This window comes from Cibotium barometz, chromosome 46, assembly GCF_041138505.1.
Source record: "Cibotium barometz isolate CiBa-2024 chromosome 46, ASM4113850v1, whole genome shotgun sequence".
Taxonomy (NCBI): domain Eukaryota; kingdom Viridiplantae; phylum Streptophyta; class Polypodiopsida; order Cyatheales; family Cibotiaceae; genus Cibotium; species Cibotium barometz.
This window is the reverse complement of record NC_141091.1, coordinates 3,288,074-3,307,685: the sequence shown is the minus strand read 5'-3', so window position 1 is coordinate 3,307,685 and position 19,612 is coordinate 3,288,074. Positions and strand designations below refer to the sequence as shown.

The following is a 19,612-nucleotide window of genomic DNA, read 5'->3' as shown; positions in this document are numbered from 1 at the left end:
ACAAGCTACGCTTGTAAAAATAAATGTGATGCACATAAGAAACATTCTCCTCAACATTATTTATCAATCCTCGTAATCTTCTTGACCTGAAAATATAAGCTCAATTAATAATTAAATTAATCCCACAAATATTAAACAGGCACAAACCATAACCAACTCATGACTACCAGGCGTAAGTACTTCTAGGGATCACCCTGCCAATACAAACCTAACTGAAATAATCATAGACGGCCCCAGGCATATGTCATATACCGCACGTATTAATATTTATAGTGGTGTCACCCACCACGATATTAACCTAGCCGACATGACGCAAGAGTAACCTAGGCGTCCCCAAATTACTCAAGAGAGAAAAAATAATATTCTTAAAGAGAACTGAAAATATATTCTCATAACATCCCTCTTGCTTGAGTTTGCAATTGTCCTCAATTGTAGGTTTGCTGGGTTTGAAAAGAACGGAGGATCTTAGGATAAGCTCGGGAAAATTTCTCGGCATCCATTTTGCATCTTCTTGAGGATGGTTTTTAAATGTCAAAAGGTATTTAATTAACATGGATCATAACAGTCCCCCCTATTGGGAATCAACTGTCCTCAGTTGCGCAATCAATGAGTGGATGGCTTCATGGCACAAGTGGAGGACAATATCATCATATTAAACAATTTCTGAAATTAAAACCAAACAAATGAACGCATGTGAAATGTATCTAAGTGTCCCATACCACAGAGATACCTTCCACATACAAACACTTGCTAATGAAAGATAGAAGACATAGATACGTCTGGTGTAGCCATGTAAAACCAATCTGATCCCATACCATAGATTAATTCCACACGACACTACCGTAAGAACAGAAGTTTGAGACGGAGTAGCTAATTCCCTCTGAAACTTTCATTCTGACATAACTTTTCTCTATCCTCAAAACTAGACTACAAGTCTTATTCCAAAAATAAATTAGGTCAAAATGGAAATTCTTATTAACTTAAGATTGAAAAAATAATCACTTACATTACTGTCAATAACTTGATGAATTCTGGGGATTTGTTCTTGATCTTAATCTTATAATTGTCTAGCTAAATTCTCAGGATTTGTTTTTGATCTTAATCTTGATGAATTCTCGAGATTTGTTTTTGATCTTCTTGATCTTAATCTTATAATTGTCTAGCTAAATTCTCGGGATTTGTTTTTGATCTTAATCTTGATGAATTCTCAAGATTTGTTTTTGATCTTAATCTTAATCTTGTAATTGTCTAACTAAAATTCAAAAATTATAATCTTTGAATAGGTTTATAATTCTTGAATTTGTGAATCTTTACTTGTAAACAATGAAATCTAAAGGGGATCTTGATCTTAAGCTTAATCTTAAACTTGAAATCAGAACTTGAAGAAATATAGACATCTTGTGCCTTAGTTGATAGCAAGAACTTGATATACTAGTAATGAATCTTGATATACTAGTAATGAATCTTGGCTTAGATTAAAAATACTTGAATGGATGAAAATTGAGAGATTAGTCTTTAATTAAATTATAATTGTAATTCTTGAATAAATCTTGTTCTTAAGGGGTTTAAATCTTGTTCTTAAGGGGTTTAAATCTTGTGGTTGAATATATCTTTGACTTAGAGCAATTCTTGGTCTAGGAAGAATCTTGTACTTGGATAGATCTTAAACTAGAACACTTGAAAATTTAGACAAAACTTTACTTGAATTGGTATAAACTTCATAATTGTGATTGGTATACAACTTAAGCTTAGTTTCTAGTCACTTGAGAGCTATCTCTTTACTTTTCTCATCATCACTAAATTCGATGGTGAAGTAATTGATAACTTGAATCAAAGACTGGAGAAACTTACTTGGTTCTTGAATCTTCAAATTGGTCTTAATCTTCTATGAAATGTCTAGCAATCATTTTTACTTGAATTTGGGCAACTAGATCTTGAAGATAACTTTTGCTAATCTTGTCTCGATCTTTCTAGTTAGGTCACGGTATCTAAAATTCTTTTTCAGGAGCTAAAGTTTTCTAACTAGGTTTAAAAGGAAAGAATATTCAGAAAACAGATACAAAAGCAAACAAGAAATTGTATACAATAAATAAATTTTTTTATACATACCTCCACCTTTGGTTAATGTGTCGAGTGCGTTAACTTCTTCGGTGTCAAGCATGTCCTTTTGTGCAATTTGGTTCTTCTTTCTAGTTGGGCAAGATTTAGCATAATTGTTGAGATATCGAGCTCGTTTAGTGAGGCGGTGGCCACTGATGACCCGCCTGGGGGATAGGCCCCACACTTACACCACTGGCATGGTTGGTGAGATCTTGGGTGATATGCGGCTAGTGGGATGACAGGCTGTGTTACAGCCATTCTAAAGACTGGCATAGTTATAGCACCAGCTCATTTAGTCGGGTTCACACTATAGAGAACCGGTGTATGTATTTGAGTACCTTTCATATTGTGTGTACTCTTATTCTTGTATATGGTGTGTTGAGTGTTGAGTAGAGAAGAAGAAGATTTCAGCCTCTCACCTTGTGTGTTCTCTATTAGGGTTCTGTGAGTGTGTGTGTGTGCTTGCAAGAGCTCAAGCTCTCTTCCCCCTTGCATCTTTTCGTGGTATCAGAGCCTGGTTCGTGCTAAGGGCTGAGTTGCAAGTAAGAGAACCATAGGAAGCGGTACGAGGGTAAGAGCTTCAACTACTCTTCCCTATTTGTGTTGGTGACTACACCCTTGTCGGGAGCTCTACGGGAGGCACCGGCAAACGATCTCTGATTTAGGAGCTTTCTTCACGGGAGTAAAGCTATAGGGCAACTATACAGTCCTATCGGACTACTATTTTCGGGCCGAAAACGCGTTTCGGGCGCGTCTGGACCTCCGTTTTTCAGAAAGCAGGCGATTTCGAGCACTACGGGTAAGTCATCGATTCTCTGCAGAACTCTGTTTTAAGAACTGCAGGAAGACAGATTGACTGTGCAGACACTGTGGGTGCTGCAAAGAGGTCTACAGTTGCCATTGGGTGTATGTATGCACATTGAAGTCACTGGTTGTGACATTTGAGAGAACTACAGTACCGCTGTGCAGAAAATCCAACACTTTGTGTAGAAAAACCAGAGTGCAGTTTCTGGTAAAATTGTGTGTTTAGCAAGATGTCAAATGATGGGATAACTCAGATTGTGGCTGAGAAGCTTGATAAGAATAACTTTCATGCTTGGAGGTTCAGGTTGACGAATTTCCTGATGGGAAAAGGCTATTGGGACTACATAGAAGGTGAGCATGAAGAGGAGATATCGGATATAAATCCGACTGCTGCAGATGTGAAAGAGTTTAAAGACTGGAACCAAGGAGCCAGGAAGGTTATGTATTGGCTATCCATTAGTATACAGGACACCATGATTGGGCACATTCAGGATGCCAAGTCCCCCCAGGAGGCGTGGGACACCTTGGTAAAGCTCTATGAAACAAATACCAAGGCACGTAAGATACAGTTGAAGAATGAACTTCATACTGTGGAGAAAAAGAGCATGTCTGTGAATGACTATGCGTTGAAGATAAAGGGTATTGTGGAATCCCTTGCATCTATTGGTGTGTCAGTAGATGATGATGACAAGGTGGAAGTTTGTCTACGTGGTCTCGGGCCACAATACAAGGCGTTCAAGACGTCTATTCAGACTCGAGAAAACTTTCCCAACTTTACAGATTTGGTGTCTATGCTGATTATCGAAGAGAAGAACTTGGGTGAAGACCAACAGTCTTTACAAAGCAAAAACAGTTCAGAGCAACAGGCCTTCTTCACGAGTTCAGGAAGAGGACGAGGTAGAGGAGGCCGTGGACACGGTCAAGGAGGTGGCCGAACAGGTAATCAGAATTATGGCCAGCAGAGCAGTAGCAACAACAGTCAACAACAACAACATGCAGGTGGAAGAGGCAAATTCAGAGGCAGGGGGAGTCAAAGAGGCCATGGAAATTGGCAAAGGCAATATAATGATGCACGTGAATGCTATTATTGTGGTAAGCCTGGACATGTGCAGGCAGAATGTTATAAGAAGCAGGCTGACATGCAAAATGGAAAAGTGTAGCAAAACAACTATGCATCCTCCTCAAGCAGAAATAATGAGGATAATGAAAGGTTGTTTGTTATGCAGCATGTCGTGAATGCCATGTCTGAAAATGTTGATGCAGCACAAAAAGATAATGTATGGTATGTGGATTTAGGCGCTTCGAACCACATGACAAGTCATGGGGAGTGGTTCAAGGAGATGAAAAACCCAGAAAGACCAGGTTTTGTGGAAACAGGGGATGACACTGCTCATCCAATTGCCCATGTTGGAGATGTGCCATTGTCTATGCAGGATGGCAAAGTGAAGTACCTTGCAGATGTACATGTACCAAACATAACAAAGAATCTGGTTTCAGTTGGCTAGATGATTGAGCAAGGTTTGCAGGTTCGGTTTAACCCTGATGGGTGTTATGTTGAAGATTTTAAAGACAAGTGCAGGTTGGTTGCAAAAGGCAACAAAGTGGGCAGAATGTTTACATTGAATGTAGACATGCCTGAAATGAGTGCTACGATGTTTGCAAATGGTTCAGGAGTTGTTGCAGACACAGACATATGGCATAAAAGAATTGGACATGTAAATGTGCAGAGATTGAAGTCTATGCAGACAAAAGGAATTGTGACAGGGCTGCCAAAATTTAAAGTGGAAGGTATGCAGAAAATATGTGAAGCATGCCAATTTGGGAAGCAAACAAAGCATGTGTTTCCACGTAACAGATATGTGAGCAGAAATGCACTAGATGTTGTGCATTCAGATGTATGGGGTCCTACGAAGGCCATATCTATGGGAGGCTGCAGGTATTATGTGACTTTCATTCATGACCACAAAAGGAAAGTGTGGGTATATTTCATGAAAGAGAAGAGTGAGGTGTTCACTCACTTTCAGAATTTCAGAGTTTTGGTTGAAAAGCAAACAGGGAAATATGTCAAGTGCCTAAGGTCAGATGGAGGGGGAGAATACTTCTCCAATGAGTTCTCTGAATTTTTGAAGAAGAATGGTATTCGGAGACAGTTACATGCAGATACACTCCGCAGCAAAACGGAGTTGCTGAGTGAAAAAACAGGCACATTGCTGAGATTGCGCGAGCATTGATGGAAGAGAAGAATATGCCGCATTGCTATTGGGCTGAGGCTGTTTCTACAGCAGTATACATCATGAACAGGACTCCAACTGTAGCCATACATGATGTAACTCCAGAGGAGAGGTTTACTGGCAGAAAACCAGATTTGTCTCATCTGAAAGTTTTTGGATGCATTGCATATGTGCATGTGCCAGATGAGCTGAGAACTAAGCTGGATCCAAAAGCTGAAAAATGTGTGTTTATTGGATACTCGCTTGAGCAAAAGGGATACAGGTGTTATAACCCTGCTACATGTGAGTTGAGGGTAAGCAGGGATGTTGTCTTTGATGAGATGAGCAGCTGGTATGCTACTGAAAAAGAAGCTGTTGGGGCTGATGTGAGTGGAAGTGTGGTTGCACAGAATGCAAGTCAGCAATCACAGTCTTTGAGTGGACCAGGAGAGTCCTCATCTAGTGGGTTTGTTGATAGACCATGGAGTGGTCATAATACTAGTCCTGCAAATGTGATTACTACATCACGTAAAGGAAAAGAGAAAGTGGTTGAGCCCCTTGGTATGCCTGACATTTCTGCAGGGCATTCTCATGTTGATGGAGAGTCTAGTGGCTCAGATATGAGCCTTGATGAGGAGCTTGGGATCCCAGCTATGAGAACACCTGGTGTAAAGAAGGCTATGGAAGCCATGAATGAAAGCTGTGAAGATCAGGGAGAGTGAAGAACCCTGTGCAGAGATTTACATATGATGGTTATGTGGCACATTACTATGCATATATGGCAAAGGTTGTGCAGGTTGTTGAGCCCACATGCATTGATGAGGCTGTTGGAAATGTGTGTTGGGAGAAAGCTATGGATGAGGAGATGGATGCACTATATGGAAATGAAACTTGGGATTTAGTGCAATTGCCAGAAGGCAAGAAAGCCATTGGATGCAAGTGGGTGTACAAAGTTAAACATAACAGTGATGGAAGCATAAACAGGTACAAGGCTAGATTGGTAGCCAAAGGATATGCGCAAACATATGGGATTGATTATGAGGAAACTTTCAGCCCAGTTGCCAAGATGGCAACGGTGAGAGTTGTGATAGCAGTGGCTACGTCAAAGCAATGGTCTTTACATCAGATGGATGTAAAGAATGCATTCTTGCATGGGGATTTGCAAGAAGAGGTGTATATGTTGCAGCCGCCTGGTTATGAGGATGTGGGTCACCCCGAGCATGTTTGCAGGTTGAAGAAAGCCTTGTATGGCTTAAAGCAAGCACCAAGAGCATGGTCTGACAAGATTTCTGAATATTTTGTCACTATTGGCTTTCATGTAGCCAATGCAGATTTCTCATTGTATGTGAGACATGGTGATAGAGGGGTTGTGCTTGTCATCTATGTAGATGACTTGATCATTACGGGGGACCATGATGCAGAGATCTTTGATGTAAAGATCTTGCTTAGACAGAAGTTCGAGATGAAGGATCTGGGGGAGCTCAGATATTTCTTGGGCATTGAGGTGATTAGGTCACCACATGGTATTGGATTACTACAGAGACAGTATGGCTTGGACATGTTGTCCAAGTATGGTATGACAGGCTGTAAGCCTATTTCTGTGCCATTGGATCAGAATGGCAAGTTGAGTGCAGATTCATGAGAGATCTTGGAGGATCCTACTATGTACAGGCACATAGTAGGAAGTTTGATCTACATGACGATCACCAGACCAAATTTGAGCTATGCTGCTGGGTTGGTGAGTCAGTTTATGCAGGTTCCACGGAAACCGCATTTGGATGCAGTGAGACGCATACTGAGGTATGTGAGGTCTACTTTGCATTGTGGACTATTCTATGAGACTGGGACAGAGATATGTGTACATGGGTACACAGATGTTGATTGGGCTGGTAGTATCTCAGATAGAAGATTTACCAGCGGCTTCATGTTTCCTTTGGGGAGTGCTGCTGTGACTTGGAGCAGCAAGAAGCAGCCTATGGTTGCTCTATCGAGTACAGAGGCCGAGTACAGAGCTGCTATGGCAGCATGTAAGGTAGCTTGGTTGAGAAAGCTACTTGAAGATTTGGGTCTATCAGTGGATAGACAAGTTGTCATTTTTTGTGACAACATTAGCAGTATACAGTTGGCTAGGAACCCAGTCTTTCATGCTCGTACGAAGCATATAGAGGTCCACTACCACTTCGTCAGAGAGAAGGTCTTGGCAGGAGACCTTGATCTTGTTTATGTCAACACAGAGGATCAGGTAGCTGACATCTTCACCAAAGCATTGGGTACAGAGAAGCTCCGCAGATTCAGAGCTTCGCTTGGTGTACATGAGATGGAGTTGAGCTCGAGGGGGAGTGTTGAGATATCGAGCTCATCTAGTGAGGCGGTGGCCACCACTGATGACCCGCCTGGGGGATAGGCCCCACACTTACACCACTGGCATGGTTGGTGAGATCTTGGGTGATATGCGGCCAGTGGGATGACAGGTTGTGTGACAGCCATTCTAGAGACTGGCATAGTTATAGCGCCAGCTCATTTAGTCGGGTTCACACTATAGAGAACCCGTGTATGTATTGGTTGAGTGCCTTTCATATTGTGTGTACTCTTATTCTTGCATATAGTGTGTTGAGTGTTGAGTAGAGAAGAAGAAGATTTCAGCCTCTCACCTTGTGTGTTCTCTATTAGGGTTCTGTGAGTGTGTGTGTGTGCTTGCAAGAGCTCAAGCTCTCTTCCCCCTTGCATCTTTTCAATAATGTCCCAGCATCTTACACCTGAAACACTTGACAATAATGTCCCAGCATCTTACACCTGAAACACTTGACAATAGGCAGCTTGGATACGATGTCATTGGTCGAGCTATGCATGTCAGCAGATGCTTCCACAGTTTTAACTTTCTTCTTAATACATTTGTTTATTCTAGACAGATGTCGTTCAATCTTTCTTTGAAAGTTATCCCGATGCTTTCGTTCTTGATTCAAAAGAATATAGAGAGAATCAAGTTGTTCCTGAATAGTACGACGGTGCTGCGGATATTCACCCATTTCCTGACAATTAAAAGGAATAGGAAAAATTAAAAACAAGAGAAAAGGTAGGGTTTCTTATCTCATATGGAATATCAAACTAGATGTGAGTCCTGCCAAGTTAGCTCAATACACAAATGCATAATTTTTCAAGAAATAATCCATGTACTCTTTAAAATTAGAAAACTAGCCATAGGTTAAAGCAACATTTGAATGATGTCTTCACTAACAAGCTGTTTATATTATTTGGACTTCATGAGGATTTAGAAAATAACATTATTCACAAGAATTTGACAACTCTCAAAATTTTTGTTGAGGTAAGTTCTAAAAATCTCTAGAAGAAATCCAAACTAACTATATGTACATGAGATTCTTTTCCATAAAATATGATGGAAATAGTCAAAAAAATATTTTTCTTTTGTAAAACATTTTACTGATCTCATTTGTAAAGCTTTAAGCTTATTTGAAAGCTTTTAAAGCTTAGTCAAAAGCTTAGATATATATATATAGTAAAATAATTTTCCTTCTACTAGGGTGTGCTCACCGCATGAATAGAGGAGAAAAATAATAATAGTAATAATATGAAGCTTTTTTTTATTAATTATTATTATTATTATTATGAAGCTTTATCTCTATAAAGCTTTGTTAAAGCTTTATTATAGTAACAAAAATATATTTATATATATTATTCTGATTCTTTATAAATTTAAACTATCAACCCTCTCTCTTCTTGAGACTACCCGCGCAGTGCATAGTAAATTTAAGCAAGTAAAATTCAGCGCATCTAATATAAAAATAAAAATAAATATTTGAAGCTTATAAAGTTTTTAGTTAATTAAAGCTTTATAATTTCTTTTTCTCCAACGAATAGTCCAACAGCTCAGTGCGCTAGAGTTAAAAAAAGAGAATTTTAAAGGGAGAATTCAGCGCCTACTGAATTTGGCATAGCATCTTTTTAAAAAAACATTTTAAGCTTATAGCTAATATAAGCTTTGTAATAACAAAGCTTTTAAGCTTTAAAAAGCACAAATAAAAATTCCTAGCCCCCCCTAAAATTCACAGCGCTAGGCGTCGCCGACGGGATGGAGAGAAATGCGCCTCCTGGGTTTTTGCGCAACCTGAAAATTTTCTCCCCTCCCTGAATTCGCAGCGTTCGCCTCCCGGGTATGAAGGAGGGAGAGAGAGAGATTGGCAATTTTATATATATATATATATATATATATATATATGGTTTTTTTTACTCATTTTTCTCATAGAGAGATGCGCTTTTACTAATTGAGAAAAAATCCATCACCTCCCACCCTTGATTCTAGAAACTGAGCAAAGGGAAGGTTTAGCAATTCTGATTATGGCTCTCCATGCTCCTCTACTTGCTCTTTCAATCCGTACGGACAGATTAAGAAGAGGATTAGTGAAGAAGAAGGTGGTTTTATGGTTTTGAGAAACCCACTAATGGTTTTCCACCTAGTTTTACCCTTTGGACAATAGATTGATGGAGATTGATTACCCAATGGTCAAAAACAAGCTTTATTTCATCCATACATAAACAAAATTCCCTAAACGTGTTCTTCTTTCATTTAAATTCAAGAAAATTACCAAAATCACCTCTGTTTTTGTCTCTTTCATCTCTTTTGACCCCCTTCAAGAAAATTAAATTACACCAAAGCTCTGATACCACTGCAACAACCGGACCCTTTAATTTTCTTAAAAGGAAAAATCAAAAACTCATAAATTTTATCAAATATGAAAATAGCTATTTGAATTAAATTAAAAATTAAAACATATAACAAAACATAAGACAAGAGAAAGAAATACATCACCATCAACACAAGGCAACACAAGACTGGGTGCAATCTTCCCCCCCCCCTTGTGCGTGGCCTTCCCCCACACAAGAGTATTTCTTTATTAGCTTTCTTTCCACCAAAAATAAGCCATAGCCCCAAAATATACAAAGTGTGCTTTTAGAGAGCACGACACTCTTCCTCAACAAAAATAGAGTGTCCCAAAAATATGGGCTAGGGTAAAGCCTTTAGGCTTTAATAAATTCCATATTATAAATGTATCTTTCCTAAAGTTCAAAATGGAAAAATCATTTGCTAAGGTTACAAGCTACGCTTGTAAAAATAAATGTGATGCACATAAGAAACATTCTCCTCAACATTATTTATCAATCCTCGTAATCTTCTTGACCTGAAAATATAAGCCCGATTAATAATTAAATTAATCCCACAAATATTAAACAGACACAAACCATAACCAACTCATGACTACCAGGCATAAGTACTTCCAGGGATCACCCTGCCAATACAAACCTAACTGAAATAATCATAGACGGCCCCAAGCATACGTCATATACTGCACGTATTAATATTTATAGTGGTGTCACCCACGATATTAACCTAACCGACGTGACGCAAGAGTAACCTAGGCATCCCCAAATTACTCAAGAGGGAAAAAATAATATTCTTAAAGAGAACTGAAAATATATTCTCATAACATCCCTCTTGCTTGAGTTTGCAATTGTCCTCAATTGCAGGTTTACTGGGTTTGAAAAGAACGGAGGATCTCAGGATAAGCTCGAAAAAATTTCTCGGCATCCATTTTGCATCTTCTTGAGGATGGTCTTTAAATGTCAAAAGGTATTTAATTAAGATGGATCATAACAATGGGTGAGGGCCGAAGAAGCGGTCCCTGAGTGAAGTACCAAGACACCAAAGGAGGATCGTAGATGGTTCTGACCAGGCGATACACGGGCTCGCGGTTGGCAAGGACACCCATGCATATGTCGAGGGAGATCTTCATGAGAAATGTATTTAAGTAAACTGGAAACTATGAAATTGGATCTCGTTGGTTAACTAGCCGTTCTTCAACAAAGAGTCCGGATGACACTTGATTGGAAAACAATGGAACTGGAATATTGAGGATTATGATGGAAACACTGTGGTTTTATTGCAGTTCTATCTTGAAAATAGTTAAATCTGAGAAAAGATAATTTTATATTGGGTGCGTAAGTGGTGTTTCTATTTTATATTTTTGCATGAGTGCCGGCTAGGGGGCCTGGGAACTCTTTTCCCTAGTACCCGGGACAAAACACAACCAAATTTTTATAAAGAGGGATCCCACCAATACAGTGGTTGTGGGCGGTTGGCTAACCCATGGGCCAATTGGGGTTAGGCTCGATCAGTGGATTCCTACAATAAATTTCAGTTATGTTCAAGTTACGATAGTTAAAGTAAGTCACAGGGAAATTTTTGTTCTATGGGAAAGAATCAATGATTGTGTCTCACTTCAGGGGAAAAAAGCGATGATCTCTACGAACCAAGTGCAAGTCCCTCCCTTGATTCGGCCATGTGACCCGCGGGTTCGGTCGGAATGCAAAGGAGAGTTAAGGCTCTTGACCCCGTTAGAAGAATGCTGGAGGAATTGCGCGTGCTTTCTGGGTGAGGAAAGTTTTTCTGGTCTCGGTTTTGGAAGAACCGCCATGACTAGTCCCTTGCCCAGACATGGGCGAGGCCCCGAGTGGGAAGCTCTGCCCTATGCAAGAGGTTGCTACTTTCGCTGCTAGCACTCTGGAGTTCGATGCACAGAGAGGGCAGGGGTCTCATAACCATACCCACGCTCAGCGGGCGAGGGTGGGTGGAGAATTGCTTGCCCATCCACGACAATGGAAGCTTGGATGCTACCGTTGTTACATGTAGTCCCTCTATGAATCACCGAGGATGCTTGATGTGTCATTATACTGAGCAAGGGTATCTTGGGTGACACTAATTTAATACTAATGGTTGACTATATGCTTGCACACCTTCTAACTTTGACAAAGTATATCGGTCAACTTCGTTGGCATGCCTAATTAAGCTTTGTCTTTCTAGTTCCAACTTATGAGTTAGTATTGTTGACTAGCACATACAGGTGTTGTGGGGTCATGGTGATCTTTTTGAGCCCTTGGGGTAGCTCAACACTACCACGAAAGTGTATGCACGGTTCTCTTTGGGGTTTGGCACCCTGGGTGGCTTTTCTCGCATTCCATAAATTAAAAAACGCGTGTCCATCAAGCATTGGGTTTTTGCATAACTCGATCGAGTTGCATGGAAATACACTTATTTAAATTATGCATTCTATGTTAACAATGATGTGCATGCATACCATGGGTTGAGTAGGTAACTTGATCGAGTTACACGGTGGACATCCACGTAGGCACCATGCAACTCCTTTGAGTTACATGATGGATATCTACCATGGTAACTCGATTGAGTTATTTGGATAAGTATGGCATCCCATGTGCATGTCTATTATGTAACTCAATTGTGTAACTCGATTGAGCTACGTGGTGCCTATATGGGATGTCGATTGTGTAGCTCGATCGAGTTACATGACCATCAACGTTGCAAGGATAATAACTCAATCGAGTTATACCATGAGTCTTTTTTGAGTGTCGTTTGGCATGATGTTATTGGATACATAACTTGATTGAGTTACATCAACCTTGTTCCATGATCGAGTCACATCAACCTTGTCCCATCATCCCAAAGTGAGGACCCTTATTGTACAAGGACTCATAATCTATTTGATAGGACTAAGGGAAACCGGCTCTTCAAGAGCCTCCATATTTTTTGTAGATCTGTAAATAAGGGATATAGCGGTCGTCATACGATTAATAAATATCTAAAGCAACTCATGGTAGCTAATCATCTCGCTTGTGGAAGATGCTAGTGTGGAGATTAATGTGGGTAATGAGCAATTTCGGCTTATATTTTTTATTGTGCATAAACTATAAAATCTTGGCTTCATCAACTTTCATATATCTAGAGGAATGAGCAGTTCTTGTTGGTTAATGCATATGGTGTATAAACTATAAAATATTGGCTCCATCAATTGTGGAATGAATAATTTTGGTTGGTTAATGCACGGTGCATAAACTATGAAAAATCTCGGCTTCATCAACTTTCTTATATGGTGGAAAGAAACTCATGACTATTCCTTCATAAATAAAAGATGTAAAATGTATTACAATGTCAAAAATATGTGTAGCCAAGGCATAGTCATGAGTTTCTTCAAAACACAATTCCTTCATAAATAAAAGATGTAAAATTTATTACTATGTGAACACTACATAACATAGACATACACAAAGACTTTACTCTCTAATAATGAAGGGTGTAACTAAAAAAAGATATAAAGTGGACTCTATCTATTTTTCAAAATTACATAACATAGACATACACAAAGACTTTACTCTTTCATTGTTATAATTACAAATATACTTCTTTATATGCTAAGGTAGTTGCACGTGCAAATGCAAAACATGTATGTAAATTCAAATTGTAACACCATATAACCGTATGAAATATTTAGTACCTATATCTCTTACATGTCTACACCACAAACTATAATCCAAATTCGCTTCAAACTCATTTAAATACACCAAACAGGGAAATGTTGAATGTGACTTTACGCAAAAAACCAACCATCCATCTCTTAATACATTAGCATGTTGCCACTTATGAATCAATAATAAAGAAATGAAGGCGCCATATGCAACCATGTAGAAATGAAGGCATGCCACATATCACCATGTAGAAATGCTCCATTTCTAGAGGAACCCAATATCACTTCATTTTGTGTCCATAAATTAAATTATAGCTTTTGTGTGTGTGTGTGTGTGTGTGAGCGAGAGAGAGAGAGAGAGAGAGAGAGAGAGCTTGTGTGGTGTGGTATGCTTGTCCAAGTGGGTACGTGTGCATACATACACTCGCACATACATAGGCTTCTAAGAGGTTACCTTGTGTACGTGTAGGATTGTGTCATGGGTAGGTGCATGCATGTAATGTCTCCATGCTTATCTATGTCTATGCATGCACTTGTAGGCCTCTACGTGCATGCAGGTGTGTGCATGTTGGGAAATGACATTCTAAAAGTGTGTTCCTCCTCTTAAAAAGGAAAAGAAAAAAAGTGGAAGCTGGCGATGGATAGGGAAGTAACATGAAACATCTACCATGGTGAAAGAGAGTGTAAGTGTCATTTTTTGGTGATGGACGGTCTAGAAGCGTGTATAATGGGGGCATGGTACATCTAGCATATTTGAGAAGTGTGGTCTTTAGTGATGGATGGGGCCATGGTACATCTATCAAATTTAAGAAGTGTGGTCTTTGCCTATGGGGATGGTGCCACGATACATGTAGTGCTATACTACCACCACCACCACCACCACCACTTGCGGTTCTCACAAGGCTACCTTTCTTTTATGGATGTTGCAAATAGCCTTGCATTGTGTATACTTTTTATGTACAAGGAAGTTGGAACTACTAATTTTATCTTAGTATAATGAGCTATGGAGGGAGGGGCCTTGCTAGTCAAAAATAATAATCTAAAATAGATGAATTTTTAGGGCTTTTACATTGAAAAGGCCGATCAAAAATCAAGATTGGGCAGTAGGAGGGTTCTTCTCTAGAAGTTGATTTGTCCAACAATCAAAATAAAGGTAATGAGTGAAAGCAACGAGAGTACTACATGTGTTAAAATAGACCGTCCCCTTTTCTCGGATGGGTAGGGAGATGGACTAGGGAGACTCTTGGTCCATGAGAATGGGTGGGTAGAATCTCCCTCTTTGCCCTTTTTCCATTTAGCTAGTAAAAAAAACACCTAAAAATTTGAGATTGTATCATAACAGCAATGCTAAATTTATTTTCAAACTTACAAGCCCTAAGGGCCTTCTTGTTGTTGTAGAGTATTCCTTTTGGACACTCTCTCCTCTCTCTCTCTCTCTCTCTCTCTCTCTCGGGTGAGCCTCCCCGGCGTTTTGTGCAAATTAGGGTGGCGAATCTCGCGTTTTAAACGCAACCGTATACGCATAAAAGCCGCTATTGCCCCGATTCCTTCTCCTAACCACAGATCAATTCCATCCATTCTCCACCAATCCTTGTCCACAGCCTCATTTTTCCCATCGTTTTACTGCTCCCTAATCAGCATTGTTCACCTTATAACGAGTTGCGTTTAGCTCCAATGCTGTGATTGCTTGGCCTTCTTGAGAGACTGCAGGGGCTAAAAAGCTAATGCTGGCCTCCGTGCATCGCCCTGCTGTTTGCAAGTGATTGAACAAAGGTAAAGCCAGCAAATCGTTTGTGGCGTCTCTGGTTCTTGACTGCAAAATCAGGTAGTTAGTTACATCACCGCGAGGAGCTCCTTGTCATGACTTTGTGCAAGATCACATAAAAAGCTGCCCTTGCAGCATCCCCGACATGCCCGCAGACGATCACGATGGTACAAAAGAACTTTTAGCAGCCGAGGATTATCTCGAGAGTTGCAAAGGAGAAGGAGGAGAAGGAGGCTCTTCTTCCTTTCTTGAAGGCAAGGGCCCACAGATGAACAAGCTTCATGCCGTCCATCCACGGCCTCCTGCCCCAGAATCTTCTGTCAAATATCTGACAGACAGCCTGAGGAGAGAGGCCAACCTCCCTCGGTATATGTCCTTGGACACTGCATCAGATGCCCTGCACCGATCCTTTCTAAACAAGCCACCACTCCTTGCCCACCCCCGACCTCGCCGATGCCACACCGAAAGTGACATCAGGACCTTCTCCGATCGGAAGTCTTCCTTCAGAGGCGACTTCGGCCATGCTGCTGCAGAGACCTACCTGATCACAAAGCTCAGTTTCACCCTGCTGAAATATCTTGGGTAACCTAGGTTTTCATCTCCCTCCCAGTTTGCCTTTTTTTAAAGATTCTGTGTTTCCTCTGTAATTTAGTTTGACCTTTGGGTCGTTTCTACTGTTGCAGTATTGGTTATCGATGGCTGAACAAGCTAGGAGCACTTGCACTTTATGCTTTGTTTCTCATGCCAGGGTTTATTCAAGGTTCGATTTTTTTATGATAGAGTTGTAGACCTGCCGGATTCAAATTCTGCATGTATTTTTATTCTTTTGTTTTTAGGCTTCCAATCAGCCAAGAGAGATGGGCAGGCAAGTGAGTCTTGTAGCCCATGATAGAAGCTTGTGGGCTCTTCTAGAAGGCCTGTTATTCACAGAGCACTACGTTAAAACACCCACATTTGGCCCTTCATGAGCCTTGGCTATGGAAGATACATGATGTTCATACCTGAGTTGCAATTATCACAGGGAGGAAACTTAATTGAGGGTCTTGCAAAATGGAGGCTTGAGTAGAGAGGTTAGGGATGGAAAGGCTGTGCTTGTGGGGGTTGGGAGGAAATGCAGAGAGGGGAGGAGGGGTGGGTGTGGTGGTGTTTTTTAAGCTTAGGAGTGGTGGTTTGCAGCAGTTATCCAGTATGCAAGTTGTTACTTGAAATGTGGCCAATCTCTCAAAGTTTCCTTTTCCTCTGCTTCAACTTGCAATCGCCTGGCCTTTCCATAGGATCCATACACAGATATCAACATAGAAGTGGCTGTCAGAGGTGGGAGCAAGTCTTTTTTTTTTTTTAGTGTACTTCTAGGCCCTGGTTTACCTTGTATGTCATTAAGTTTCCTTTGGGGGCTTAGGGTCCAGTGCTTTTCATAGAGTTGGCAAAACAGTAGCACATTTTTTCTAGTTTATTTTCACGTTGTTGCTGTATTTACAATGGATTGTTCCTTTCACTAAGTACTGGAAGTGCCTGGTGCAAGTGGAGGAATTTATAGCCAGCATAGCCTCACGATAGGTTTGAAAGGCCATGCCTTCGGAGGACAGCACCACTTCACTCACAGAATGTTTTGCTCATTATTTGCACCTTTTCTAAAAGGGATTTTGGATGGCATCTAGAAAGAATCTAGGTTTGCTTCACCTTGCTATAGAGCTTCTTTCAAAATGTGAGGAATATATTGATGCTATGTAGCTAATGCTATTGTTGTGTGTTTCAGTGGGTTACTATTACTTTTTCGACAAGAGAATCCACCGAAGTATTGTTTATGGACCAAAGCCAAGAAACCGGTAGGCTAGCAACACACAATTGTTTACAAGGACAAACAACCTTCTTACTATGTCCCTATTGATTACTTGGACAGGCCTTTCCTGATTCTAATCGAGAACTGACAACCCCCATCTTGGCTTGGGTTTTGATTCTGCCAGGTTGGATCTTTATTTGCCAGAGAATCTGGAGTCTCCAAAACCAGTGGTAGTATTCATAACTGGGGGTGCCTGGATAATCGGGTTAGTACATCTGTCTTAGATTGTTCTTGAGGTCTTTATACATTTTATCAACTTAAGACATGTGCTATGAGGGGTTGTGCTGCAGGCTTCCTACCGATCTGAGAGTTTGTAAAGCAAGTATTTGCTGCTAGACATATGAGCATTAGCCAACCAGACTTGCTTGTTTGTTTGCAGGTATAAAGCTTGGGGTTCTCTTTTAGGGCTACAACTAGTGGAAAAGGATGTGATTGTTGCATGTATAGACTACAGGTGTGCAGTCTCATTAGTTCAAAGATTGCAAGTTTCTTAATAATGGGCATTTTGAGATGGCAAATTGGATTCTCTCTCTTTTTTCTAAAAACATACTTTGATGCTTTCATTCCTTTGGTTTGAGCAGAAACTTTCCTCAAGGCACTATAAGTGATATGGTTGAGGATATAATGCAAGGTATTTCCTTCATTTGCAACGATGCTGCAAGCTATGGTGGTGATCCCGATAGGTATGCTGGTTCTCAATCTAGAGCCTTCTCTTGGCCATGTTTTAGCTTTTGCAATTTATACTGAGACATTTCCTTTCAGACTTTATCTGGCTGGTCAATCAGCTGGAGCCCATTTAGCAGCTTGTGCATTAGTAGAGCAAGCAATCAAAGAGAGTAGAGTTGGCAAAGGGTTAAAAGCAAGTGAAGAGAGTGAGGGAGATGAGGCTGAATTGCGATGGAAGGCTTCTCAATTCAAAGCCTACTTTGGCATTTCAGGCGGGTCAGTACTTTCACATCTTTGTGATGGCTCTTTCACTGATCCTGGGCTCAACTGCACAGAGGCTTATTTCGATGCCTCAAGACAGTAAGATAACAGAATGAACCCCTTTCAATGATAACTATAATTTCTTTCGTTTTTACAGATACAACCTTAAAAACCTAGTGGATCATTTCCACAAAAGGGGATTGTATCGCAGCTTGTTTTTAAGGTATACTGAATTGTCTTGTATTCCATTTCCAGATTTGCTCACATTTTTGGGGAAATAAAAAGATTTGTTCACATTAAAGTTTTAGGGTTTTTTATTCTTTGATTTGTACGGCTGTAGTATTATGGAAGGTGAGGGATCTCTTTTGCGGTATTCTCCAGAGCTTCGTGTGCAAAGCTTATCTACAAATGCTAGCTCCTTGTTACCTCCTATCTACTTGTTCCATGGAACAGCTGATCATTCGATTCCATGTGATGCAAGGTAAGAATGAATCTCTCTCTCTCTCTCTCTCGCTCTCTCTCTCTCTCTGCAAATGAAATAATGTACCCTACATCTTTTTGCAGCACATCTTTTGCGGACGTTCTAGTGTCTAGTGGTGCACGTGTGACAACGACAATTTATGAAGGGAAGACCCACACAGATCTTTTCTTGCAGGTCTCAACTGAAACATTTGAACAAAATTTCTTGTTGTTCTGTTTTTGTCCGATTTTTTCAACTTATTGTACGTCTTGGATATAGGCTTTGAGGGGGTCCCTTAGACCTGCCATTGGGTCTTCTTTTGTCGTTTAGAATCTCATGATGGAATTTTTATTTCAGGATCCGATGCGAGGTGGCCAGGATGTGCTTCTGGCGGACATTCTTGCAGTTGTACATGCAGGGGATAAAGAAGCACAGGTGAATGATGCTTTGTCAGAACCAAGACGAAGATTGGTTCCAGAGTTCCTTCTACAATTAGCTCGCGGTGTTAGCCCTTTTTGAACTAAAGACTAACCTCTTGTTTTGGAGGGCTAATGCCTTTCTTGCTCTATCAAAAGAAAATAACAGGGCATTTGACAGAAAAATGCATTGGCTGTTATATGAAGATTGGTTCCTGAGTTTCTTTCACAATCAGCTTGCAGTGTTAGTTCTATTTAAATTAAAGACTCGCCTCTTATTTTGGAGGAATGAAGTCTTTCTCACTCTAGAAGGGCATTTGACAGAACAATGCATTGGCTATTAAAATTTATATTGTCTTTGTGTATGATATAGTCAGTTAGTCTGTACACACCTGACTATGAAACATTCTTTGTTAGGGCATGTGCATTGGGATCATTTACCCTATTTGCACACTCGTGTGAGGGACATGGTGTGGCAAGAGGAAATCAAGAGCTTTTATTGTTAATTGTATATTGGCTTTTCTTCAATGCTCAATTGTTATTTCCTATTCATTTTCTCCATCCAGTATTATGAATGATTCCTGCAGAGTTCAACAATGGCCAAAATTTTGATCCATATAAGGGCAGTTTCTGGCTGAGGTCGAGGGTTGTATGAGTCTGCTTGGGAGATGAATAGGACAGGAAAGACTTGAGCATTTCATGTAGGTACTTGTAAGAGACCTGAAGTTCTGTATATTGCAGCTGCCTGCTCTACAACTAT

The 19,612-nt window shown here is 40.3% G+C and overlaps 1 protein-coding gene across 2 annotated transcripts; it reads left to right on the top strand.

The window, feature by feature from the left end:
• The first annotated feature begins 14,832 nt into the window (after positions 1 to 14,832).
• Positions 14,833 to 19,361, top strand: LOC147611815 (putative isoprenylcysteine alpha-carbonyl methylesterase ICMEL2). 2 transcript variants are annotated; one of them, XM_086783659.1, is made up of 11 exons: positions 14,833 to 15,791; positions 15,893 to 15,969; positions 16,966 to 17,035; positions 17,174 to 17,254; positions 17,429 to 17,503; positions 17,631 to 17,732; positions 17,812 to 17,991; positions 18,134 to 18,199; positions 18,317 to 18,457; positions 18,541 to 18,631; positions 18,794 to 19,361. In XM_086783659.1, exons 1-11 carry the CDS (start codon positions 15,355 to 15,357, stop codon positions 18,953 to 18,955), a joined length of 1,482 nt encoding a protein of 493 aa, XP_086639785.1. In that variant the 5' UTR covers positions 14,833 to 15,354; the 3' UTR covers positions 18,956 to 19,361. The 2 variants fall into 2 exon arrangements, with proteins under 2 accessions (XP_086639785.1, XP_086639786.1); XM_086783660.1 differs by lacking the exon at positions 17,812 to 17,991 and having other exon boundaries at positions 14,869 to 15,791.
• The last annotated feature ends 251 nt before the right edge of the window (positions 19,362 to 19,612 follow it).